Raw genomic sequence first — 26,513 nt, forward strand, 5'->3', positions numbered from 1 at the left:
CTTGCATGTGGGAGAACTCAGGTGAGCTGGCTTGGTAGTTGAGTCTTCTTCCCTGACATAAGCACCTTATCATTTTGACCAAACACCAAGATGTTTGCTAACTATCAAGAAGGCCAACAATTCAATTCAGTTCAATTCAGTTTTATTTATATAGCACCAAATCACAACAACAGTTGCCTCAAGGCGATCAACATAATCACAAAATATTAACAAGCACACTGGTGACACAGGAAAGAATCAACAAAGAAGACTAATTTATACTGTACAAAAAATGGCTGGGTAGCTATAAATGTTTTAAGCTAACATTAGCACTCACACCACACTCCTCTCCACCAAAACTGGGCATAAAAACGTGGCTTTTTCTCTTCATAATCATGTAGCAGAACAGAAGCCAACCCAGAATGATAAAATATCTGCCCATTAAAGATTAAATCCTGGATTTCAACTGGTAAGAGGGTTCTTCCTGTTAAAAGGGAGTTTTTTGTTCCCACTGTCGCCAAAGTCCTTGCTCATAGGAAGTCATATGATTGTTGGGTTTTTTCTCTGTATGTATTATTGTAGGGTCTACCTTAGAATATAAAGCGCCTTGAAGTGACTGTTGTTGTGATTTGAATTCAATTGAATTGAATTGAAAAATAATAACTTTAATACAGCCAACTGTGCTGCTTAGCTTTGCTTGTTTCTATTGACAACTGCTTAGATGGACCAGATATCTAAAATACGCCTGTCAGCAAGTCAGGGGAGGTCCCATGTTTTTAAAAAGTCTGTTGCCGTGCTTTCTTTTTCAGTTACCTTTTTATAAAAACCCAGTTTAAGGTGAAACCTGCAGCTGGTTAACAAGTAAATATGTAATTTTTTTTCAACACAGGCAAACTATTGGATAACAGAAGTAGCTGTAGACAACCTAAGTTCAAAAGTCAGATTTTTGAGTAATATGGTATAAAAATAAATCTAGGGCCACTGCTGTTCCCTTGTTACACATGTGCCATAGTCAGGAAGCTGGCAGGCTTTTACGATGTTTGACAGTTCTGTGCTTGTGGTTGGTGTGTAAAGGAAACCCAGTGACAGATCAGCTCAGTGCAGGCAGCCAGTGTTCCTGAGTTCACTTTGGTCCCCAGTAGCCTGGCCTCTTCCCATCATCTTAACTATTAAAAGGGCCAGCACACCAAAATAATCACCTCTTTCTGAAGTTGAAAAAAAAGATCAGTTGCACAAAATTGAACTACGACAAAAGGAATTAAACTACTTGTGGCGATGAATCCAGTCACCACATAAAACCTTTATTAAGGAAACCAGTTAATGAACAGATACTGTACATACTCACAGAGTGGATTATCGTCGGTGTTACATTTTTATAATGTTAAAAAAAACTACAAAGGTTACTTCTCTGTATTACTTGTAGGCTTCCAAATAATTTCTCTTGCGATGGAAATTTGCATGCAACACATGAAATCCATCATAGTTTTTAAATCAGTCTATAACTCTGATTATATTCCTATAATAGGAGAGTTTGATCTATTAAAAATGAGGCAAGTATATACAGTTACATCCATATGGCAGTGATAGGCAAATAGTAAAAGCACAAAGATGACAGCGTAAAGCTACTTTTAAGTGCTACATTGGACATCTTTCCATCACAATTGATTGTCTTGACACTTGAGCGGCGTTGAGAACTTGTCGTGTCTTATTTGACAGCACTGTCTTTTTCTTTTATTTTCTCTCTGTGAAAAGATGTTCTCCATTTTGAGAAATGGAGGGGAAAAGTCCAGCACGGACACCCCACAGACCCTGTGGTGTTTCAGCAAGTCACATAGCTCCATATCAGTGCTCAGAGAAAAACTTCCATCATTATAACTGCTGGAAAAGGAAAAGATGGAATGCTGTATATGTTTCTCTAAGACTTTGTGTCTTCTTTCCTTTTTTTGTGACAGGGGTTCATAGTTCCCACAAGGTTAGTAGCAGACACATCTATCCATCAAGGACCCAGCAGTACGCCTCTTCTCCTTACACCTGTAGTACTTCCAGACAGTGTCCTTTCACAGTCCTCCATCTATAGCTGGGTGGTTGAAGTAGAGCGCCTAGTCCTCCTGTCTTGACGCCTAGTTGGTGGGGGGTGGCAGTAACGTGGCAGCCTCCCTTGTGATTTTCTCTTGGAGCTTTGTGGCCTGCGAGGGTCTGGGGGGGCTGGTAGTCAGGCCTCCTCGGCTGTGGCATCAATCCCAGCATAGGTGAAGTTCTCAAAGAGAGCCATGTTCACATAAGCCTGAAAACAGATTAAACCTCATGATTAAGAAAGTGAATGCAAGTGAAGTGTCTTACTACAACAACAACAAAAACCCTGTTTTAGCCCACATTTCTAGTTCTGTTTTTTATGCCCAAATAATAACAACAGGATGTTTTTCTCTATTCTTCCCTTTCTACCAACATAATGCAAATGAAGCCTTACCTTCCTGGCCTCCTGCATCCTGTTGAGCTGCAAAGAGATTTGGGAGAAGGGGGGTCTCTCATAGGGCCGATCTCTCCAGCACTGCCTCATTAGCTCATAACTGGAGACAAACATTAACACAGTGATAAATATGGTAAAACCCAGTGCCATAATGGGCTGTGTAATTTGATAATCACTAGCTATAAGATACAGACTACTTACACCTCATCATCACAGTTTTTGGGCTTCTCCATTCTGTAGCCTTGTGGCAGTTTTTCATAAAGCTCAGCACATGTCATCCCACAGTACGGTGTGCCACCTGAAGCACATACACACAGAACGTCATAGAACTTGAATAGGACAACGTGGGACGATGTGTAAAATGTCAATTAAAAACACTCTCACAGACCCGTATTTTATTTAATATTGTCTCATTTTGAATTTGATGGCAACACCACATTTCAAAAATGTTTCAGGGATATATTTATGTATCACTGTGTAGCATCTCCGCTTCTTTAATTAAACAAGAGTCTGTGCACTGAGTAGAGCAGCTTACTGGCTTTTGGGAGAGGGATGTTGTCCCATTCTAGTCTGACATATGATTCTAGCTGCTCAACAGTCCTGGGTCTTCTTGGTCATTTTTTTTCTTGTCACGGTGCACCAAATATTTTGAATCGTTTAAAGGTCTGGACTGACGGCAGCTCAGTTCAGCACCCAAACTCTGTGCTGTTGTAATAGCTGCAGTATGCGGCTTAGGCTTAGCTTGCTGAAATATATAAGGTCTACCTTTAAAAAGATGCTGTCTGGATGAAGCATATGTTGATCTAAAACCTGTATACATCTTTAATTAATGACACCTTTCAAAATGTTTGAAGATCACAGGCATCCAGCATTGAGTTTTGACCTTGTCCACTGTACACAGAGATTTCTCCAGATTTCCTGAAGCTTTTGTCGATGTACTCTATTATGTACTGTAAATCAGCGGTCCCCAACCCCCAGGCCACGGACCAGTACCGGCCCGTGAGTCGTTTGGTACCGCGCTGCGAAAGTTGTGGCCCGGCATGAAATTTATGGTTTTCAGGGGTTTTATTGGTTTTTATCGTTTTTATCATTAACTCGGTTTCCCTGGGTTTTTTCCCGTGTGTTATAAATAAATCGTCTTCTTTTGTTACCAGTACTGGTTTTATATTGTTGTATTTATCCGCGACACCTTAGAGCATAGGTGTCAAACTCTGGCCCGCGGGCCAAATTTGGCCCGCAGCCTAATTATATTTGGCCCGCGAAGCCATACCAAATTATTATTAGAGCTGGCCTACTGGTATTATACAGCTAATATATATATTGTTTAGTATTAAGCTTTGCTTGTTCCATATTCAGTTTTTCAGCAAAACTTGTTTGAGTCCATAAGAAAAGATTCATTCTTATATCTGGAGGAAGATTTTTTTTTTTTTCAATAAATATTAACATCAGCCCGCGACTTTGTTCCAGTTTTGAATTTTGGCCCACTGTGTATTTGAGTTTGACACCCCTGCCTTAGAGGCTGGTGTGTGAAAATATTGTCAGACATAACCCGGTCCGTGGCGCAAAAAAGGTTGGGACTGCTGCTGTAGATTATACATGGTTCAAAGTCTTTGCAATTTTACACTGAGTGCATTATTCTGAAATTGTTCAACAATTTGTAGACACAGATTTTTACATCTTTACTTCTAAGAAACTCTGTCTGTGTAAGGTCTTCTTTTTACACCCAGTCATGTTACAGTCATGTTGCTAATTAAACTAATTAGTTATAAAATATTCCTCCAGTCATGTCTTTGTAGTTCAACTCAAGTTCTAATATTTAATAAAATAGTAAAATGCTACAGCTTAAAAATGTTGATATTTGTTCTATATTCTACTGTGAATAAAAGATGAAATAAAATTTAAAATGACTGCCTTCTGCTTTTATTTAGATTTTACACAATGTCCCGACGTTTTTGCAATTGAGGTCGTAAAATGTTTTCTTGAAAAAATGGCTGCTGTAAAACTGCACATGTGACTTAAATAACATCACCTGAAGACAGAGGTCCTCAGCTTTGACAATCCCTGAATATGAAAACACATTATGAAAGTTCTAAAGAATTCTGAGTCATAACATTGACGCAGGCAGTAGCGGTTTTAGATACGGGCGACACGGGCGGTTGCCTGGGGCAGCATCCCGGGCATCGGCAAAAAAATAAATAAATAAATGCTCGTACTCATGCTGCCCCGACGTCAGCCAGCGCATATTGGGAATGGCATAGGCACCGATTGGTTTTCTGTCGCCCATTTGTTGGGAGTAAGGGCATCAGAATCAATCAGATTCAATCAGAATACTTTACTAATCCCTAAGGAAATTTTGTGGGTTACAGTTGCTCCAAGAAGAAATGGTAAAAAATAGCAACAGCAACAGACTAAACTCCAAACAATACATTATGTTACAGATTTTACTATTAATTAGTCATTGTCAATTGTTGATTTGTCCAGTTCTCATTGTATGACGAATTATGATGGCTGTTTGGTGGCCGTTTGCATACTATGCATACTCTCCCTCTCTCTCTTCATATGTGTGTGTGTGTGTGTGTGTACAACAGTTTTATGTTAATGTACAATCCTTAATATGTTTTGTGTGTGTGTGTGTGTGGGGGGGGGGGGGGGGGGGGGGGCAGAGGGAGTGTTCGCCCAGGGCGCCAAACAGGCTAGGACTGCCACTGGACGCAGGTCTATAAGGGGAAGTGTACTGGTTTTGTACTGCCTTTTAAACAGTAACAAAGAGGAAGCATAAACATTATAGTATAAATACAATTGATTATGACTGCAAACTTTATTGTTGACTGTGTGGTTGGTCGTCACGTGTATTTACATGCACATATGTGTTTACACATGTATGCAAATGTAAGTCATCCTGTTTTTCATTTGGTTTTAATTCAGATCATTTATTTTTTTCTTTCCCATAGACCCTAGAAAGAGCAGATGCTTCATTACAAACAGTTTATGGGGATTCAACTTTTGTTAGCCTGTCACAATGTGGCTCTGACATCTGTATTAAAAATATAGAAGTAAATGGTGTAGTTTCTGCACTATATGAGGCTGTATGCTTACCTAAGCTTACAATTTCCCAGAGAAGAACTCCAAAAGACCATCTGTTAGAGAAGATACAAAGATAAGACACAAAGCTTAGTAAAACTGTAACAAAGCTTAAACAATTTAAATACTGGCTCTTGGAAGCATTTTCATGTTTCTTTTTGTCGATCATATCTTTGTTGATTATATCTGGTGCCTTGCAAAGCAGCTAGCTGCAAAAATATACAGATTGTAGATGACAAAAGATTCTGAAAGATTCTGATTATCATGCTTTTACAAGCAATATAGATACCTCTTACTCAAAATGGAAGTATTTAACACAACCACAAACATCAAACAGAATAACAGGAGGATATTTGATTCTTTAATTGTTAAAATGAAGATTGTTTGTAAAATGAACGCAGAAACTTAAGGGGAACCGAGCGTCAGAAAAACAACCTCTTCCCTGCTATCTGATTAGCAAATTTCTCTTCAGAGAAATACCACGGCTTTCATTTGTCACAGAACAGTGTGGTAGATCATATGAGCAGACAAGTGTTGTTTGTGCCGTCAGCCTGTCCGTTTGTTTTGTTCGATTTCTTCCCCGCAGCACGTTTCGCGACGTCTCACATTGTGTCTCTTACAAATGTTTACAACTCTCTGGCCCTCTGAGCAGCATTCACACTTTTCCGTTGGCCATGCTGCACTCTCTGCTGTGTATAAATAGGTTCCAGTTGACATGCCAACGTGTCTGTCTGCCTGCTAAGTTGTACCCAGGGCTTCCTGATTGTGCTTATCAGTTGTGCAGCACACTATTATCACTCCACCAGTGACAGACGGATGATTTGTTGTTTTCTGTGGTGAGGCACTTTGTGGCATGTCTAATCAAAACTTTACTAGGAGTAGTAGCAAATAAGGTTTCTGAAGATATTAAATAAGAAATAGAGGGAGGAATTATGATTATAAAGACCTATGTATTGTAATACGGAAACCATGTTTTTCAGGAAGTGTTTGTGAACCACTTTACCAATAGTTCTCATTTCTGAGGAATAATATATCCCAGCATATTAGTAAAAAAAATGTAAAAAACTTACACATCACTCTTTGTTGTATAAACACTGTAGTTCAGGGACTCAATGGCCATCCAGCGTACCGGCAGTCTCCCCTGAAAGTGAAGCAACAACAGATTCATGTCAAATCTTGCAGCTTTGGTGTGTTATGGCATGTTTTAATCTTGTTCTGACATCATTTATGTTTGAGTATTAAATAAAAAAGATGAATGCATGAAATGATAATAAGAAAAATAGGGTTTAAACTGTATTATAAAGTGGTGCCACATTACATTATTAAGTCTATTGCCCATTACAGTAAGATGGTAATCTGCTCTACAAACACTGCACGTGCTGGAGTTTACAAACCTAAACATGACTGCCCTCTGCAGGCGCTCTATTATTGTGAAAATTAGTGACTGTCTGAACAGTATTATACCATTAAAAACAACAAAAACAGCTGAAATTATAAAAAATAAATAAATAACAACCTCTTATCCCCTTGGACTGTTTCATTTGATCAGCTTGATATAATCTTTTTAGCTAACCATATGTGAGTTAATGCAGATCTACAGATACGCTGACAGCCTAAAGATATGGCTTTATGCAGTCACAGACTGCAGCAGCCTGCTGATAAATGTTTTGCTGTACAGCTCCTTTGTCTTCTGCCGTTTTCAGCATGTGAAAGGTGAGAACAACACATGCAATCCACTCTAATAAAAGGAAAAAAAAAAAGGGGGGGGCAACATCTAACACTGCTTTGTTTTAGTCTCAAGCAACCGGTGCTTTCTGCAAGGCTAAACCAAAACATAACCCCCACCACTCACCATTGTCTTCTTAACATAGACTTCCTCACCACGGGACAGACCGAAATCTGCTATCTTAGCCACAAGATTGTCCCCAACAAGAACATTCCTCGCTGCCAAATCCCTGTGGATGAACTAGGACCAAGAGAGCAGAGGAGGGGAGGGAAGCGGTGTCATGACAAAGATCCAGATACAACAATTTTAAGCAAAATTAAAAATGAACCTGTAAACAAATCTGAAAAAAAAAATCTAGTTTTAGGTCACAACTTCATGCAAAACTGAGACTTTAATCAGATCTAAGATCATTTGTTCAGAAATAAAAAAGCACCATCACCAACAGGCACAAAACAGCAGCTAAGGTTGCTCATCCTTCCTCCTCCTACCTGTTTGTCACTGAGGTAATGCATCCCATTCGCAACATCCACAGCAAACTGCAGCAGCTGCTGGGAGGTGAGGGTGGAAGCAGTACCGTGCTCTTTGGCAAAGGCAGGGTCCGTCTCCAACACCCGACTCTTCCTCAGGAAGTCAAGGAGGTTACCATAGGGGGCGTATTCTATGGCTATGTACAGATAACCTGGAGCAGACAGAGAGACAGATGGACTGATATCTCTGTCAATAAGAAAAGGCCATGCCACCTGCTAATAAACATATTACCTTCCATCTGTGCAAACTGCTATTGGCTCAGACAGACCATTTTAATGAAATTGTATTATTTTTACAACATACTATGACTTTGACCTTGGCTGACTCGCTTGGATTTGCCTGGAAAGAGACCCAGCTACAGCTTGTACTGGGCTTGACCTTCAACTCTTTGGTCTTTGACACAGCAGATGTACACCAGACCTTTTGTAAAATCCTCACAGAACTCAACCAGATGGCTGAAGCTTTGCTAATAGATTACAGCTTCCAGCCAGAGCCAGAGTTCCTACAGGCATTTGTAGTTGTTGGAAGAGTTTCATGTTGATTTCACTAGGACCAGGGACAGTGCCAACACAATTACTAAGTACCATATGTGAAAGGAAAGAATAACGGGTTTATGGGCAGAGTGGTCAAAGAACTGGAACATAATACAATTATTTTACTTGTGAGTTACAAAAGCGTCTGTTAATCAAGCACATGCCATATTTCTTGCAAAAGAAGAGTTTCTCAATATGGAACGGTGACAGGTCATCTGCTCCAAAACCCCCATCACCTGAAGAATAACCAAGCTCAGTAAGAATGTGAGGTCATGTTAGTATTAGCACATAGCTGGAATAGAGAGAGAGAGACTGCTATGAAAGCTCTGTGGAGAGGCGTGACCTTTTCGTTCAATCGTTATCTTCTACTTTTAAGAGTATATCAAATATCATCTGAATTTATTCCCTCCTCTTGTGTTCAGTAGCTCAGCGGTGAATTCCTTCTGGACACACCTTGTTTTTCTAGTACAGGAGGAGAGCAAATTTGTTCCAGATCTCAGTAAGACGAGATAGGGTGAGAGCTGAAAACGACACCATAATCTCTCCCTTAAAGACATTAAATGCAAAACTGACAAAAAGTCAAGTTTGTGTTTCCTCTTCTAGCCAGCGACTTTTCTTTACAGCTTTCCTTTCAAAGGAAGTGCAGTTACACAGACGGTAGCAATACTTCCTGCCAATTAGCACTTTTTCTTGATGACCATTCGTCGAAATCTTCTTTGATGTTAAAATTTTTACTTGCTCGCTCTCCTCTCTCCCCACTTTCTTGAAACATTCCTCCCTCCTGACCTCTTTTCCCTCGTGCTCACCCCCTCCTTCCTCTGTTGCTCTTTCCATGAAATTAAATGAAGAAAACACTCGAGGTTTTCTTTAAATCTTTTCAAGTATGTGTGCTGCATCTGTGTGCACATGCATGTTCATGATTATTAATCAAGGGTGTAAACAAAGAAGAGATAAGGTCTGCAGAGCTAAGCGCTACTTCGAAGCGAGCGTTTATTTTTTCAAGGTCGACTTGTTTGTAACAAGAGGTGCACAGAGGTGCTTCTCATGTGCTTCCAGTCTTTGATCAAACAGAAGTAATTAAATGATTCAATTTAGAAGACACTGGCGTAAACTGATACTTCGAGGTAGGGATCATGAAGGAAACCTTATACAAATACATTAATGCATGCCACAGCTGTTTGGTTGTTAGGCGCGCGGACAAATCAAACACATGTGATAGCGCAAATGCTTCTGGCAGGCGAAGATTATTTCGTTTGGACACATTCTGGGGTTTTCCAGGTGCAGATGACAGAGAGTCAGATGGGACGGGCGTATCTGTTTGCATCTCAAGTAAGAAGAATTTAAACTGTTCAAGTACAGCGCTGCATATTAAGAAGGAATGAGCTGAATAAGGAATCTGCTGAGGGTACAGTTTGTTGAACACAGGCTTTTGTATAAGATTACATTTAAATCTTGATAAAGATATAAAGATGCTGTATATTAGCACCATATTGTTTACCTATTTCTCTAAAGAAAACCTTCTTTAGGCTATTTGAATCTTTAGAGCGATTCTAGGTGTGTTTTCTGACACATACCAATGTATCTATCACGCAGTTTGGTATATATTCTACAGATGAAATCACACCAACAACCAAACTAGATGGTGTATCTGCTTCCACGAGAAGTGACCAAACATCATCTGCTGAGGAAAGTCATATTGTATGGTTGTTGGGTTTCAGCTGGATTTGTTTAGGGAAACATCAGATTGTTGATGTATAGATTTCTGTAGTATACAGTTTATACAACCTGGTCACTAAACTGTAAGGCAGTCGTATACTTGTGACACTGAAACAGCAGTTTGTTTCACCTGTGAATTACTGTTCCCGAACAGCCAATAGTGCGTCAATGCTCATTACAGCCACTAGATGTTGCTCACTCACCTCTATTTTCACAGGCTCCTATTAAGTTGATGATATTGGGATGCTGGCCTAGTTTACACAGGACCTCCAGCTCTCCTGCAAAGTCTCTGTGGTCATTTTCTGAGGCAAACTCTGCAGGAAGAACAACATGATGGGCATTGTTAAGCAAAGTGCAAGCAAAGCAGTATTTGAAATGAAAATTACACATCAGAATGCCGTACGGTGTCTTAATGTTATGTCTAACGACTATATCTGTATCAGTTTAATGATAAATGTGTGGCTTAGATACCTTTCAGCATCTTGATGGCTGCGCTCATTTTGTTGCCGTCCTTCTTGATCATGGCTTTGATAACCTGTTATTGAAACCACAGTTAGCTCAAGTGTTGCGAAGAGAATGGCAACCACAGGGAACACTGCAACGTTCAGAAAGTCTAAACACCTGGCCAAAGTTTCCCTCTCCAATGACATCTTCAAACTTTATGTTCTCCCACTCAAGGATTGGATAGGTGAGGGGCTCTGGCGTGGGCTTTGGCCTTCGTGTCAGGGTCAGAGTTCCTGAGTTAAACTGCAGAATAGTTTCCTCCCCCTGGAGATATAAACAGTGTATAGTCAGCAAAATAATTTCTCTCAGTGGCTGCAAAGTCAACCGGAATAGAATGAATGCTCACCGATCCAGATTGGTAGGTAAACGTGCGGCGACGGTTCAGCAGCGTCTTCCTGATGAAGAAAAGAGCCAACAGTGCCAACAGTATAGTCACACAGGTGACAGTCACTGAACCCACCACCGCAATTAACAGCTGATAACTGTCAGTGGGCTGGCCAATCACATCCAGGGTGGTAGGGGTAAAGGTTGGAGAAGCTTTTTCTAGCATTGGGAAAAAGACAGAGTGAAAAAAAAGAAGAGGAGAGAAAGAAGATTTAAATACGGGGGAGATAAATATGGAATTTTGGAAACATGGAATCCATGTGTGGGTGGTCTGGTCAACTGGAGGAGCCAACCAAATACAGTAGTGAAGAGGTTGGACATAAGATTATGAGGTCCCATATTTGAGACTTAAAATTTATCAAAAATATCAAACTTAAGAATATAACACAGTCTCATTTGGAACCTTTTGCATGTTGCCGTCTATATTTTACCTTCTATGTGACTTGATCATTATGAGGAGCTTCCTGCTTACCATCCCCCTGTGTCTTTGCCTGAACATAGTTGCTCCACTCTCCTGGCACTTTAGAGAAAGCCCTCACTCTGAATTGGTAGACTGTGCTGCCATTGAGTGCCGTCACATCTTTGGTGGTCTTGTTCCCATCGTCTGTGTCCACCCAAGGGTGGGGGCTCACCTGGCCGACTGGCTGGTACTCTATGATATATTTAAGGATACCTCCATTTGGGTCGTCAGGGGGCTGCCACTTCACCTGAATGGCTGACATGGACAGAGGCACGGCCTTGACGTTGAGTGGGGATGATGGACCTTAGATACAGAAACATTAGAGCTGTTACAATCAATCAAAAATAATCTTTCTTACCACACATTCTGAAATCAAGCAGGTAATCTAATCCAGACACTTCAAGACTGGTTACTTGAGGAACGTTTGACTATTAAGGATTTAAAAGAATCATATGCATAGATTATGGCTTTACATCTATCAGCTGCTATTTCCCCCCCTTCAATTTACACACAACTTCTGGGCAGAGAGAGAGTTGCTAAGTAAAAGCCGAGCTCCAAATACAGCTGAGTGTTTAAACCAAGGCTAAAACCTATAGGGCGCAATATATTGCAATACACTTAATGTTGTGTCACAAGCTGCGAGAAGTGAATGATGAACTGCTTTACATTTTAAAACTTCTTTGCAGCTTTTTTTTCTCTAACCAGCAGGTTTTAGTTACCCTGGCTGTTGATGTGGAAATGGTAGCGTTTGGAGGGCGGGCCCTGGCTGCCACAGTTGATGAGGCGCACCACCACAGTGTAGTCTTGTTGATACTCCAGGTTGTGGAACTTGGTGGAGAGCACATTGAGCAGGGTGTCAACCTCCTGAAGTTTCTCACTGTAACGTGGCGGCCCGAAGAGCTGCACTAAAAAGCCAGTGGCTCTGCCAGCATTAATGGCTTTGCTGCCGGGTAATCGCCAACGTACAGTAACATTGCGGCCTTCCACCGAGCTGCTGTCAATCTCAGGTTGAATTGTGGGCTCTGCAGCAACAGAGAACACAAGATGAGCTGTGGGGACTACGATCTATTGGTACACTTTTTGGTAACACTTTATATATAATATGAAACATTTCACTGTAATTAAATGGACTTCAAATGTATTGTGTTTGAAATTAAATTGTGATTATATTATATTTACCAACAAATACTTAGAGTGAGGTGCACAAGAATAAGGAGGTAATAAGTTGGGATGGATGTTCTATTGTTCAATTTATAAATATATTATATACACACTACTGGTTTAGGAGCACCCCAATTTTTCCACTTATTTATTGCAATTCAAGTCATTCAAGTCCAATGAATATGCCAGAGGTTTTTTTTTTTTTTAAAAAAGGTAGGGCTACTCAAAACTGAAAAATAATGTACATTTCAGAATTATACTGTAAGGCCTTTTTCAGGGAGCACAAAATGGGCTACCAATTTAAAACTGTTCTGCAGCAATGATGGTGGATTAAGCACTGAAAGCTGGTGCTACTAATTCCGCAGAAACTCTGACAGGAAGAGGTGTGGCAGACCCAAAGCCACAACTGAATCAGAGGACAAGTTTCTGAGAGTTAAAAGTTTGTGTGATAGACAGCTCACAGGACAACAGCTTCAAACACAGCTTCATATTGGTCGTAGTAAGCAAGTCTCAGTTTCACTGTGAAGAGAAGACTTCAGGCTGCAGGTTTGACAGGACGAGGAGCAAACCATTGCTAAGACGTGAGAATAAGACAAAGAGGCTTGTCTGGGCCATGAAGCACCGCCATTGGACTATTGAAGACTGGAAGAAGGTATTATGGACTAATGAATCAAAATTTGGGCAGCATGGTGGCTAGCACTGTTGCCTCACAGCAGAGAGTTTGCATGTTCTCCCCATGTATGCGTGGGTTCTCTCCGGGTACTCCAGCTTCCTCCCACAGTCCAAAGACATGCAGTTAGTGGGGTTAGGTTAATTAGAAACACTAAATTGCCCATAGGTGTGAATGTGGGAGTGAATGTGAGTGCGATTGGTTGTCTCTGTCTATGTGTTAGCCCTGCGACAGATTGGCAACCTGTTCAGGGTGTACCCTGCCCTTCACCCTAAGACAGCTGGGATAGGGTCCAGACCACCCGTAACCCTGAAAAGGATATGCGGAAGCAAATAGATAGATGGAAGGATGAAATTTAAAATTTTCGGTTCATCACGCAGGATCTTGGTGTGCTATCAAGTAGGCAAAAGGAGGGTTCCACAGTGTGTGGCATCAACTGTCAAACTTAGAGGAGGAAGTGTGATGGTCCAGGGTCGGTGAGTTGTACAGAGTGAGAGGCACCCTGAACCAAAACGGCTACCTACCCGAGTGGTAGGCCATGCAGAATCTATCTGTGCCATGCAGAACAAAGCTGTGTGTGTGTGTGTGTGTGTGTGTGTGTGTGTGTGTGTGTGTGTATGTATATGTATGTTTCAACAGTGAAAAGTTAAAAAAGGAGAACAGTTTATGCACAATCATATTTGTAAATTCAAAGGGAATATTGAATAATAAAACATCTATCATGCAACCAATATAATGAATATTAAATAAAGATGTTGATGTTAATTTGAGTTTTCACAGAAATGGGGTGAGCAGCAGTTAGTTTACAACAGCGCTAGCTTTAAATAGCGCTGTGTTTGTCTGCTTTCCGCCCCTCAGTTATATTATATATAACAGTTCTGTAACTGTAACTTCGGTCGTTGCTGTGCTTTTTTTGGAAGTCGAATTTCCCAGAGGAACCCACCCGAGGGATTAATAAAGTTCTATCTTATCTTATCTTATCTTATCTTATATGGACCTCGTTACTCTGTCCTTTTGTCTGTGATTAACCAGCTCAGAATGCTATATTTTCCCCAAAGGTAGACTTCAAGTCCCTTTATGGCAGTACATTTCAAAATAAAATGGACAAATGGCTAAGATAAATCCAGTATTTGTTGATGCACAGTTTTATTTATTTCATTTTCCATTCCAGTTTTTGACTTAAACAATAATGGAACGTCCTCAGTCCAGCCAGGAGAATCTATTTAGTGTTGCTTTTCCAAAATTTACACTAATGTCAATAGTTTATGTTTGTGCAAGAGACAGGCATAAACTATCATCAACAGATCATTTTAGATCCATTTCACACGCGGACCTCAGACATTGTAAGAGACTCAAGCTTAGTAGAACTACGATTAACTGCACTTCAAAACACTTTTTCATGTTCTTTTTTCTGCACTTGCTCTTTCTAATATGCTCTCTCCCTCTGCCCAGCCTTCACTTAGGAATAAACCTGCTATTGCTTCTTGAATACAGGTTGTTACTGCTTTAAACGGGGTCATGACTTCTAATAGGCCGATAAAAAAATTACACTTTTTAATACCTTCTATGGTATTCCGTTTTTTGTTGTTGTTGTTGTTGTTGTTGTTTTTAAAAGAAACACCCATAAATCATTCCACTTGCATTTTTCTATATTTGCTCTAAACTTGAGTCAGGCATGGGAAAAACACTTCACTATTACACTAACCAGACTTAAAATAATTGAGCTCGCTTAAGTTCTGTGGTCAGGAAAATTGATATTTTTTCCCAGATAAATATACACATGTCCAAAGTTTGTGTGGTCTGTAAAATTTATCTGCAGGTCTCACCAGGACAGTCGGTCTCCATTATGGCTTGCGGCCCCGGGTCCCCCTCTCCTCCTTCCCCAGGACGACTCAGCTGGACACGGACGTAGTAGCGTGTTGAGGGCTCCAGGTTCATAAGTGTGATAGGCTCTTTGTCACTATAAACTGAAAGGAAAATTGACTTAGGATAGGCTGGTGAGCCAAAGTTTTCATTCATTTTTAGAGTAGGATTATTAAGCAGAAACACAGAGTGTCTGAAGTGTTTTAAATAACATTACACACATACACTTCAACACATATGTTTAACATTTGTTGTCTTTAGGTGGGGGAAAAACAGATGTGAACTCAAACTTAACGGAACACGATGTTCAGTCTCTGAGAAGATCTCTTTTGTTTATAGACCCGATTGGGGTGTTTTTTTTAACAAATACAATTTGTTATTTTTTAACTTTTTTAGATTTTCCATTGAGAACAGTTTTTATTTTAAATTTGTGCAATCTGTTGTCCTAATCATGCTTCTTGCTTTAGCTAATACATTATATCTTTGGCTGAACTGAGAGTGTGTTGAAATAACGGAGATTTACGCAATCTTTGTTTTTGTTGCTGCAATGCAATAAAAGAAAAAGTAAAAAAAATAATTATCTGTGATTGCTCTTCTTTCTGATAAAGACTGACTGCATGACTACATGAATATGTTTTTCCCGTATACCTATGATGGAGGACCACAAGTCTTCATTTTTATTCTCCACAGGCTTATAGAGGACTCTGATTGAGATGATGGGGCCATCTCCCACAGAGGTGTACACTGGCATCACCAGCAGCTGCTTGCTTCTCTTTTCCAGCAATTTGGGAGCAGTAATGGGCATCGGGGGCACTGAAAAGAAGCAGGATCTTTTTTTATTATTTTGAAATTCACCTGTCTGTACAGAACTTTAAAATGTCGTAAATCACTCACCTTTAACAGTGAGGGTGAATTCACGCGAGTCCTGGCCTCCATCGGTGGACACCCTGCACTCCCACAAGCCTTCTTGTTCAGCGCTCAGGTTAGGGATATCAAATTCAGCAGTGCTCCTGTTTGAGTCCATGACAGTACGAGAGGCCTGCAAATACATGTGTAACACAGGGAGGCAATGAAATATGCTGCAATATATATATATATATATATATATATTTTAGATCCAACTGCTGGGATCATTTTGACTTTTTCCAACACTTTGAGAAAATTCTGGTGGTCAAATTTTCCTTTTCTTTTTTTTTTAAACAGTGTGTGTCTATTATCAAGGAAACAGCGGAGAAACAATAACACAGAAACTGAACATATCACTTAAAGGCAAAACATGGTGACTGCTGCACTGTGGAGTGATACAGCCTTATCTGGTTGGGCCATTGTGCTGCTGACTTCCTCAGAACATGACTCGAGCTTGCATTCATCGGGCTTGACATAAAAACAAAGTTTAAACCCCAAATAAAAGTTCTTTCATTCGTTCTATTTTACACTTTCTTTACTTTTTAGAGAGAGACTTTACAAATTTAAAGAAACAGTTGGACTTGTTTGAAGACTCTTCATAAATTTTTTTGCTCGATTACACTAGAACAGGGGGCAGCAACCTTTAACACCCAAAGAGCCATTTGGACCCGGATTCCACGCAAAAGAAAACACTGGGAACCGCAAATATTTTTTGACATCTAAAATGCAGATAACACTATATATATTGTTTTTCAGCTTTATGCTTTGTGTGAACAAAGTTGTGTTGCTTAAGAAATCCATGAAGCGCTACAGAGAAAATTACATTTTATTTATGTATTTAACACATTTTGAACTCTTAAAGAAATATAACAAAAGGAAAGACACCCAGCTGAACTAAAATTCTGCCTGAATATGTATTTTACCTGGTTAATGTGTGTGGCGGGGCGTGGTCTGCAAAGCCGCTCCAGGGGAGGCGGACGCACCTGAGTGGCACCCGCAATCACGCCTCGCTGCCTGTGCAACGTCTGTTGTTGGTATGTGTCTGAAAAGCTACAGCCGGCTGTATGCGTACAGCAACCGTGTGTGAAAAGTGGTCAATAAAGAGATGCTGAAAAGCGTGTTCATGGAAACATCGTCGGGTCTGCCGTGATAGGTTTACAATGGGACTTCTGCTCCTGAACCTCTGCGCACAGCGTCTGGAAATCGACCGGGGCTGTACGAAGTCACTTTCATCTTTACGCAGGACTGTAAGCTGTCATCTGTGAGGCGTGAGCGGTGTTTGTTTTTAACATAATTCACGGTTGAGAACAGCTGCTGACATAAGGTGGCTCCGAAGATCCATAATTGGCCTATCTGGGGTTGAAAGTCTCTATAAATGCACGGCGTTTGGGCGAGCATACCGGCTTCCGCAAGTGCGACGCTTATTTTGAGCGATGAAAAAAATAATATAATTTTATTTTTATATTTCAATATCACAATAATCTTCCAATTTAGAACTACAAGTTAAAAAAGAAACTAATACAATTAATATATAGCTGGCCAGCTATGTCACTTTCTATCACTGAAGCTATCCGGCCCTAATTAATCTTAGCCTGGCTAACCAGGCCTACATTTTTAGTTAATTTTGGTCCTAAATGAATAAATCTTTCCTTATTCAGTATAATCAGAACTGATTATTTCCACTTGCACAGTCCATATTTGGGAGAATGGCACTTTTTGAGGGACTTCAATGCCTTTTTCCAGAATAGAGCAGGCATTAGTAACATCAGATGGCGATACCTAGGTTGCGGTGGGCTACAAAGCAGCTTGCAGATGTGCAAAAAATGTGGGAAAGCTAATGCTACAGTCACACTACAGGAAAGTTGTTAACCACAACACAAGCCTTGCATCGAGGTCTGTGACCACCCGCAGTCAGTTGCTATCTTCAAAGTGGATTTGGGGTGATAAAATGACACGATAAGACAGAGTCGGTCTGCAGTCAGTCTTTGGGACTAAATGGGTTTGGGTTGCTCTTTATACAGTAAATAACTGTGACAAATTAGCAAAAAAAAAACCAACCCAAATACGTTACCATCTATTGCAAATCTGCTGCCATCCACTTATGAAGAAATTAATATTAAACAGAAATTCTCATTAACTGCTTACATTTCGTCCAATCAGAATCCACTAACAGTGACGTAGTTGCTGTAGTGATTTAACTGCGAACAGTTTATTTAGGAATATAGCCACAATATAACCATTTAGCAACTAGTTGAGCTGAGTCTCCTATTGCAGGCAAAAAAAATGGTTTGCAAAGTCTTGGCATGCAGTCTGTGTTTACTAATTAGGCAGCAGTTATTTGCAAATGTTCAACAGTCTGTCCAACAGTGATTGCAGTCACTCTGATTCAAACCATGATAGTTTGGAGGCATGGTTCCTCCAACTGGATGACTATTTAGTTGCTGCAACTACTTGTAATCAGCTGCTGAATGGAAAAAAAAATCACTGTAATCACCAAGCAAACACATCATTTTCCCGGTCAACAGAGGTTGCTGTACTGCTTTTACCCTAATGTGACTGAGCCATTAAGCAGCTCAAGCAAGAACTTGGCAAATATCATATAGTAACTTAGATGAATGTGTAGAAGGATATCAGGTGAACCATTAGCTGATATGGGCCGACACGGAGGTCTGCCAAGATATTCAGCCTGAATTAACACTCTTGTATTCAGGCTTACTGTGAGGTTTCCTTGCCGGAGTGCTGCTGGCAACTGCTGGTCTTCCTACCTTAAGTACTGTGCTGTCCAACTTTCGCAACTCAATGCTGTTGTGACTGGGCAGGGGGTTCCCTGTGGCTGAGCAAAGGATCATGGCTTTGGAGTTGAGATTCAACTCCAAATGCCTATCCAAGTCCAAAATCTGAGGAGCCCAGTCTAAAGATGTAGAGAGAGAGACGGGACAGGAAACGAAAAGAAAGGAACAGCAAAAAAAGACAAAAAAGTATGCTTCACTAATGAGCACGGTAAAGAAAGAGATCATAACAGCAGCAACTCTGCTTGTAAAAACATTTATATAAGTACACCCGTTGGTCAAATTTTGAAATCACATCCCCTAGTGGCTGTACTTTTTGTGTGTGATGAAATAGGAAAAATACACTTTTGACAAATTCAGGTGCCAATACAAAGGCTGTGTGACCCTTGGCATTAAAAAAGGTTGCACATTCAAGAGTAACTTGTTCAGTTAGATCATTCATTATGGTTTGTGTGTGGTGTGTGCAACAGTTTTATTAAGTTGCATAGCTGGTCTATATACAATATTTCAAGAAGAATGCAAATAATATTGAAATAGTGAGAAAAAAAAACGTGCATATCACTGTAGCTGTTAAGATACCTACCAGACCTATCACAGTGCTGTCCTCTCCACCCTCTGGGACACTGGCATCCACTGAAACGGCTGCAGACGCCTCCGTTCTGGCATTTGCAGCTAAACTTGCAGTCTGGCCCATACATGCCATTATGGCAGGCTGACAACAGAATAGAAGAAAACAAAACTTCATAGTGTGAGACTCGATAAGGTCATTATTGAAACTCCATTAAAAGAAAATGTCATAAAAAAAAAAAGAAAACACATGATCTTATTTAAATTATGTATCATACCATTCTCACAGTGGCTCCCAAACCAGCCACTGGCGCAGGAACAACCATAGGGGTCTGGTAGGCAGAATCGAAGCCCCTTGCAGTTCAACTTGGAACCACATGTCTCCTGGCAGTTTTGACCAAACATTCCTTCTCTGCAGGCTGCAAGTCATCAGAGAAAGAAAAAAATTACAAATCTGTTTGTTTAAATTCCTCATGTTTTGTGGTATCATGCCTTAAAACTCTGAAACTCTTTTTTTCTTGGTTTCACAGTTGCATTAAATGTTTTACTGTACTGCCAAGAACTTCAGAATTTGTAGAATATGCTGTCTTCAGGTATCTCTAGTGACAGATTTAAATTCAGTGTACCTCATGTGTAGTTTTCTATCTATAACTATAACGGAGCTCAACACACAAGACAATGCTGGGTGAACTTCACCAAATAGAAATGAAAAATGATCATGAACAAGTTAGGAAATTTATGTTTGTTCAATTATGTTGAAAAGCCTGTTCATTTGACCTTAAATGGAGCCACGTTTATGAGGAAATGCATTTATGAGTTGAGCAGCAGAGTTGAGTATGTGAGCTGCTCCCCTGTAAAAACTCCTCTCTGCCAGTGCCAGAGAAGACCATCCCATCTTGAAGGACAGACCAAACTCTGTCCTTCAAGATGACAGCGCTCACCCGTTCAGAGTGGGCTTTATAAGAGACTCTAGAACTTGTGAGTTGAGAGGATGGAGCTACCCGCCTGCACTCCTGACCTCAATTGAACAGCTGAGAGATCAGCTTGGGTGTGCTGTTAGTGCCAGAGTGACGAGCAGAGCCACACCGGGACTTGGAGATAATACTGGTTGAAGAATGGGATGACATCCCACAGCATGAGGAAGAGGATTTTTCATGGACGCAACTCACGTACTCAACCCTTCTGCTCAACCTTTTCCTTCCAAATGTAAAAAAAAAGATTTATATGTTTATATTTTGATGATCTACTAGTTTTCTACCAGTGGTTAATGAGTGAACTCATTTTAGTGTGTGTTTACAATATAACATTTAGTGAGTTCTTTTTTTCTGATTGGTTGATGTATGAAATCAGATGCTTAGTTAAAAGCTAATCTACTTCATTCATGCATAAGTAGTATGAACTAATGCTACATAGTTTCAGCAAACTGATGTGCCTCTTGCTAGATGTGCTTTTAAATATAATAACCCTAACAATAAAGTGCATACAGAAAAACATGTAGCACAAAATAGCTACCGCATACAGATAATGACAGTAATGGAGTCTATGGCTATTTGTGCATTTGAGAGTACGTGACCCAAGGTGCTTTCCAGAATACACAATCTTTTGTTAACCAGTGTCATTTGCACAGAGGCTGATTAGTGATACAAACACCATTAAAACATCCATCACTCTAATGGCTGCTTAACTTTCAACTCAGGTAATAAATCTAAGACTACGTACAAGAAATTTCGACTCAAAAGCTTGCATCTTTTCTCTAAGAAGTCAAAGTAACATCGCTTTGATCCTACAAGGAATAATTTACTCAGAACAACAGCGTTTCTGCGCAAGGCTATATTACTGCCTCGGCCTCACTCGATCAGCCTAACGCGGTTGCCAGTGTTTTTGCTGATTCATTTTTCAACCTTAGGCTCCACAGTCTGTCTGTCTCTTTTTGGTAGTGTTTATGTTAAGGAGTCAGACTGCGAGGCTTTGACTCTGATTGTGCATATTTATACCAAATGTGTAAGTGAGTCAACATAATTCATGTGACTTATTAACACTGCTTTTTCACCTTGCACACCCTTTTTGTATTATCCTCCTCTATCTCCCTTTTTATTGATCTCATTCACAAACAGAAAGTTCTCCTATACAATACTGCAGATGCAGATGTTTGCCTGAGTAGAGTACAAACCTGTCTCACAGTGTGTTCCCATAAATCCTGGAGGGCAGATACAGTCTCCGTTCACTTCATGACACACGCCACCATTAAGACACTCTTGACAATCTCTGATACAGTTAGGACCCCACTTCTGACTGGGGCACCCTGCAAAGAAACACATATTCTTTACTTAGAACAGCACAGAGACTTCAAACAGCTTCGATAGCATTTATATGTATTTTGCCTTTTGTGTGTTTTTTAAGCACATGTGACCTATTTAAATGAAAAAAAAGGATACATAGTACAGAATGCATGCTAAATGACAGTAAAATGTGCATCTGGTGGAGACAAAAAAGAAAAAGCCGGCTGCAGGTGGAGGGTGGGGATAGTGTTAATGCTGTAATTTTTCTTTGGGGTACTGAGATAAAGGAAATGACACAAACATATGTGCTGCACATGCCTTGCCAAATAAGATGTGCAGATGTAGCCTATAGTGAATTCACAGTTTAGGGTAGGCTAGTATTTAACAGTAACTTTCCACAAGCTTCCATATAAATAGAAAGATTTTGAGCTGGGGAATCTTGTGCATCTCAATCAGTCAAGCAGAACGTGCACTGAGTCAACCTTAGCATGTCTTGTGTAATTCTTTGTGAGTTCAGCTGCACATCTGAGCCAAAAAATGCTACAAAACCCTTGATTTAATCTGACACCGATTGATTGTGTGTGTTTGTGTGTGTGAGACCCAACAAACCTCTGACAATGAGCCTCATCCAGGCACCGTTGAGAGGGGTGTCTCCAACGTAGCTGGCACTGTAGATACCTTGATTGTCAAGCTTTACATTCTCCACCGTTAGCTCAACAGTTTCATTGAACATGTCAATCCAGTGTGTCATATAATAGTAGTTTCCTGCAAGAAACAAGCGACAACATTAATGTCATTGTTTGAGCCTGCGTTTGCACAAAAATGTCCTTCCTCTGTACCGAGTTGCATACGTTGACTCACCGTTGTACTTCCAGGTCACATCTCTCCTTTGGGGGTTGAGCAAGTGCATAGTGAGGTGAACTGTCTCACCTACATTAGCAAGTAGTGTGAGGGAATTTGGAACGAAATCTGTTGTAAGGAACAAAGAATCTGTTATTGTTTGTTTTGTTTTTTTAATGGCACACCCTTGAAAGTAGTTGCATTTAAACATGTATTTCATGCATAATGGATTTAAGCAATAAAATAAATCTCTCTGAAGAAAGTCTTGTTTTTTGAAGTGCAAACACACCGTTGTCAAGGTTGTTAATCATTGTGATCTTTTCAACTGGGGGAAAGTCCTGAGAAGATTCACAGTAGAAGATGCCAATGTTTTCTAGGCGACTAAAGTCTCTGGCCACAACCATTTTATTTCCGGACTTGTGCATTTTATATTGTGGGACACTGGAGAACATGAGGATTTTGTTGTCCTTCTTAATGTCCAACTTAGCCTGGGCAGAGTTGCGCTCTCCATTGATACAAGAGATGGAGAAGTTCTCGGGTGTTCTGATCATGGCTGCAGAGAACATGGTCAGGTCGATCACAGCATCTGTAAAACAGAGCATTAGTCATTCTCTGATGTAAGGCAGCAGTGTGAGTTTTTTTTAATCATGTGTAACAAACCTTATTTAATTATTCAGAGAGATGGAGAGTTGTCTTTTCAGGGGGGAGACCCATAATTTTTAATCAGCTGTTAAGTGATTCACACAGTGACAGAAAATACATACACTACATCTTTACATATTTTTTTCAATTTGTATTGCTTTTCCCTAGAAATGTACACATTACTAAATTACTCCATTGTCATCTTGGAGCTGTTAAAGTTCTCAGTCGTTAGCAGTGTGAAACTACTGTTTCATTCCAGTTTTGATCAAGTGTCAGATTTGAAGTTCTGCATTAAATTAAAGATGATTGTGTCAAGTTAGTTTCATAAATTTCATAAAACTCGTCTATCAGACACATGGAATAAATATTGAATCTAAGGGGAAAATTGTAACTCTTTTTTTCTGTTAATAACGCCTTGTTTTCATATTGCGTTAAAATGGGGAAGATCAACGAAGATTAACGAAAATACCGATTGGGGTTTGGGTTCAAACATAAACGCCTCTTGAAGTGATTCATTAACAAAAGTGCCAAATCCAATAACATGAGTTTGCCCAGCATTCCTTCTCCCTGGTATGTGAGCCCCAAATCCACAGAACAATGGAAGGAAACATGGATGAGCTCCTTATTCCCTGAGGGTACATAGATCTACGCGCTGTGCTGACAATCGCTCTCAGGCAATCGAAAAAAAAAAAAAAGCTTAAAAACTATAAGTGGATGAAGGTTGCGTTATCTCTGTACAACTTGGACGTTAGTTCTTTCATTCCCCCCCCCCACACACACACACACACCGTTAATATAAGATTTCTCGAAAATGTTGCTCCATCTGTAAGCTACTCGCTACTCAGACAGGTTTTGAAATAGTTTCACTCTTACCTGATAAAGTAAAGAAGCACAACGCAAACACCCACAGAATCATCTTGGTATTTGTAATCCTCATTGGGGAAAGCTGGAAATCAACTGCCGGCGTGTGATTCTTTTCAGGGTGAGCTCTGCATCCAAAACGGTGACGCTGCGTCACGACGGTGCGCTTTTTTACGCATAACTCGTCGAAGCCTCCAATTCTCCCGTTCAGTTTGTAAAATCTCGTCGGTAACCAGCTGGTTTTAGGAGTTCACTCTACTGTCACTCTAAGCAGAGAGTGTAACTTTTGGTGAAGCTCAGCTTTCTCTGGGTGGGAAAGGAAGGAAGAGCGTCACCAGACAGCGGAGGACTGCTGGCGCTCCAGAACTCCCCGATCCACGATTAGTGTATATATGACTTCAAACTTTGTCACTTTTTGTTCCAATACAATGCTGAACGTTAAGCACTCGTCTAATTGCTTTTGCATACACTGAACATCATGTTTTAGAAGTAGAACAGCTGTTCTGTGCACGATGGATTTAGGATGAAACTTTTTTAGGTTTCATCAACAACAACAAAAACATGAAATATCAGCTATTTAGCATTTTAAAATATACACTGTTTGAGGAGTTATGATTGCATTTTATTAAAATATATTGACTTCTATACCCTGCACTTCCCAAACATCTTCCAATGCGGACATTGTACAGTGGGGCAAAAAAGTATTTAGTCAGCCACCGATTGTGCAAGTTCCCCCACTTAAAATGATGACAGAGGTCAGTAATTTGCACCAGAGGTATACTTCAACTGTGAGAGACAGAATGTGAAAAAAAAATCCATGAATCCACATGGTAGGATTTGTAAAGAATTTATTCGTAAATCAGGGTGGAAAATAAGTATTTGGTCAATAACAAAAATACAACTCAATACTTTGTAACATAACCTTTGTTGGCAATAACAGAGGTCAAACGTTTACTATAGGTCTTTACCAGGTTTGCACACACAGTAGCTGGTATTTTGGCCCATTCCTCCATGCAGATCTTCTTGAGAGCAGTGATGTTTTGGGGCTGTCGCCGAGCAACACGGACTTTCAACTCCCGTCACAGATTTTCTATGGGGCTGAGGTCTGGAGACTGGCTAGGCCACTCCAGGACTTTCAAATGCTTCTTACGGAGCCACTCCTTTGTTGCCCGGGCGGTGTGTTTTGGATCATTGTCATGTTGGAAGACCCAGCCTCGTTTCATCTTCAAAGTTCTCACTGATGGAAGGAGGTTTTGGCTCAAAATCTCACGATACATGGCCCCATTCATTCTGTCCTTAACACGGATCAGTCGTCCTGTCCCCTTGGCAGAAAAACAGCCCCATAGCATGATGTTTCCACCCCCATGCTTCACAGTAGGTATGGTGTTCTTGGGATGCAACTCAGTATTCTTCTTCCTCCAAACACGACGAGTTGAGTTTATACCAAAAAGTTCTACTTTGGTTTCATCTGACCACATGACATTCTCCCAATCCTCTGCTGTATCATCCATGTGCTCTCTGGCAAACTTCAGACGGGCCTGGACATGCACTGGCTTCAGCAGCGGAACACGTCTGGCACTGCGGAATTTGATTCCCTGCCGCTGTAGTGTGTTACTGATGGTGACCTTTGTTACTTTGGTCCCAGCTCTCTGCAGGTCATTCACCAGGTCCCCCCGTGTGGTTCTGGGATCTTTGCTCACCGTTCTCATGATCATTTTGACCCCACGGGATGAGATCTTGCGTGGAGCCCCAGATCGAGGGAGATTATCAGTGGTCTTGTATGTCTTCCATTTTCTGATGATTGCTCCCACAGTTGATTTTTTCACACCAAGCTGCTTGCCTATTGTAGATTCACTCTTCCCAGTCTGGTGCAGGTCTACAATACTTTTCCTGGTGTCCTTCGAAAGCTCTTTGGTCTTGGCCATGGCGGAGTTTGGAGTCTGACTGTTTGAGGCTGTGGACAGGTGTCTTTTATACAGATGATGAGTTCAAACAGGTGCCATTCGTACAGGTAACGAGTGGGGGACAGAAAAGCTTCTTACAGAAGACGTTACAGGTCTGTGAGAGCCAGAGATTTTCCTTGTTTGAGGTGACCAAATACTTATTTTCCACCCTAATTTACGAATAAATTCTTTACAAATCCTACCATGTGGATTCATGGATTTTTTTTTCACATTCTGTCTCTCACAGTTGAAGTGTACCTCTGGTGCAAATTACTGACCTCTGTCATCATTTTAAGTGGGGGAACTTGCACAATCGGTGGCTGACTAAATACTTTTTTGCCCCACTGTACCTAATTGCTGCCCTTGCGCAGATACCAAATACTTCGGCAGCCAAAATCACGTTTTGCCAAATGCAACAGCTTTGTTCTTTCACTTCAATGAGTAGCGCACAATCCCTGCAGCTTTTATGGCCAGTCAGTCTCTTTCCTTCACAATCATTCAGCCTCAGGAAATGATGAACAATATGCTTGTTGTGTCTATTCAGATCCCAACTTTTTAAAAGTGCTCTCACTTTGCTATGTCCATTTGGAAAAAAACTGAACACGCCTTTTCTA

The 26,513-nt window shown here is 40.5% G+C and overlaps 1 protein-coding gene across 2 annotated transcripts; it reads right to left on the reverse strand.

Annotated features, from left to right (window-relative positions):
- Positions 1-1,237: 1,237 nt before the first annotated feature.
- On the reverse strand, positions 1,238-24,308 carry tie1 (tyrosine kinase with immunoglobulin-like and EGF-like domains 1). 2 transcript variants are annotated; one of them, XM_026147324.1, is made up of 24 exons: positions 23,969-24,308; positions 22,743-23,039; positions 22,475-22,582; positions 22,223-22,378; positions 21,505-21,636; positions 19,613-19,753; positions 19,351-19,479; positions 18,744-18,889; positions 15,967-16,111; positions 15,721-15,885; positions 15,036-15,176; positions 12,098-12,400; positions 11,391-11,681; positions 10,881-11,077; positions 10,652-10,798; positions 10,502-10,565; positions 10,234-10,344; positions 7,742-7,932; positions 7,380-7,493; positions 6,598-6,668; positions 5,543-5,583; positions 2,648-2,744; positions 2,447-2,546; positions 1,238-2,263 (listed from the first exon to the last, which is right to left on the reverse strand). In XM_026147324.1, exons 1-24 carry the CDS (start codon positions 24,030-24,032, stop codon positions 2,192-2,194), a joined length of 3,423 nt encoding a protein of 1,140 aa, XP_026003109.1. In that variant the 5' UTR covers positions 24,033-24,308; the 3' UTR covers positions 1,238-2,191. The 2 variants fall into 2 exon arrangements, with proteins under 2 accessions (XP_026003109.1, XP_026003110.1); XM_026147325.1 differs by lacking the exon at positions 12,098-12,400 and having other exon boundaries at positions 23,969-24,307.
- Positions 24,309-26,513: the final 2,205 nt, after the last annotated feature.

This window comes from Astatotilapia calliptera, chromosome 17, assembly GCF_900246225.1.
Source record: "Astatotilapia calliptera chromosome 17, fAstCal1.2, whole genome shotgun sequence".
Classification (NCBI taxonomy): domain Eukaryota; kingdom Metazoa; phylum Chordata; class Actinopteri; order Cichliformes; family Cichlidae; genus Astatotilapia; species Astatotilapia calliptera.

Coding starts and splice junctions, on each gene's coding strand:
- tie1 (XM_026147324.1), bottom strand. CDS start 24,032: ATGAGGATTACAAATACCAAGATGATTCTGTGGGTGTTTGCGTTGTGC. Junction 21,637..22,222: donor GATGAGGCTCATTGTCAGAG/GTTTGTTGGGTC, acceptor GTTTCTTTGCAG/GGTGCCCCAGTCAGAAGTGG. Junction 6,669..7,379: donor TCTATGTTAAGAAGACAATG/GTGAGTGGTGGG, acceptor CTTCACTTTCAG/GGGAGACTGCCGGTACGCTG.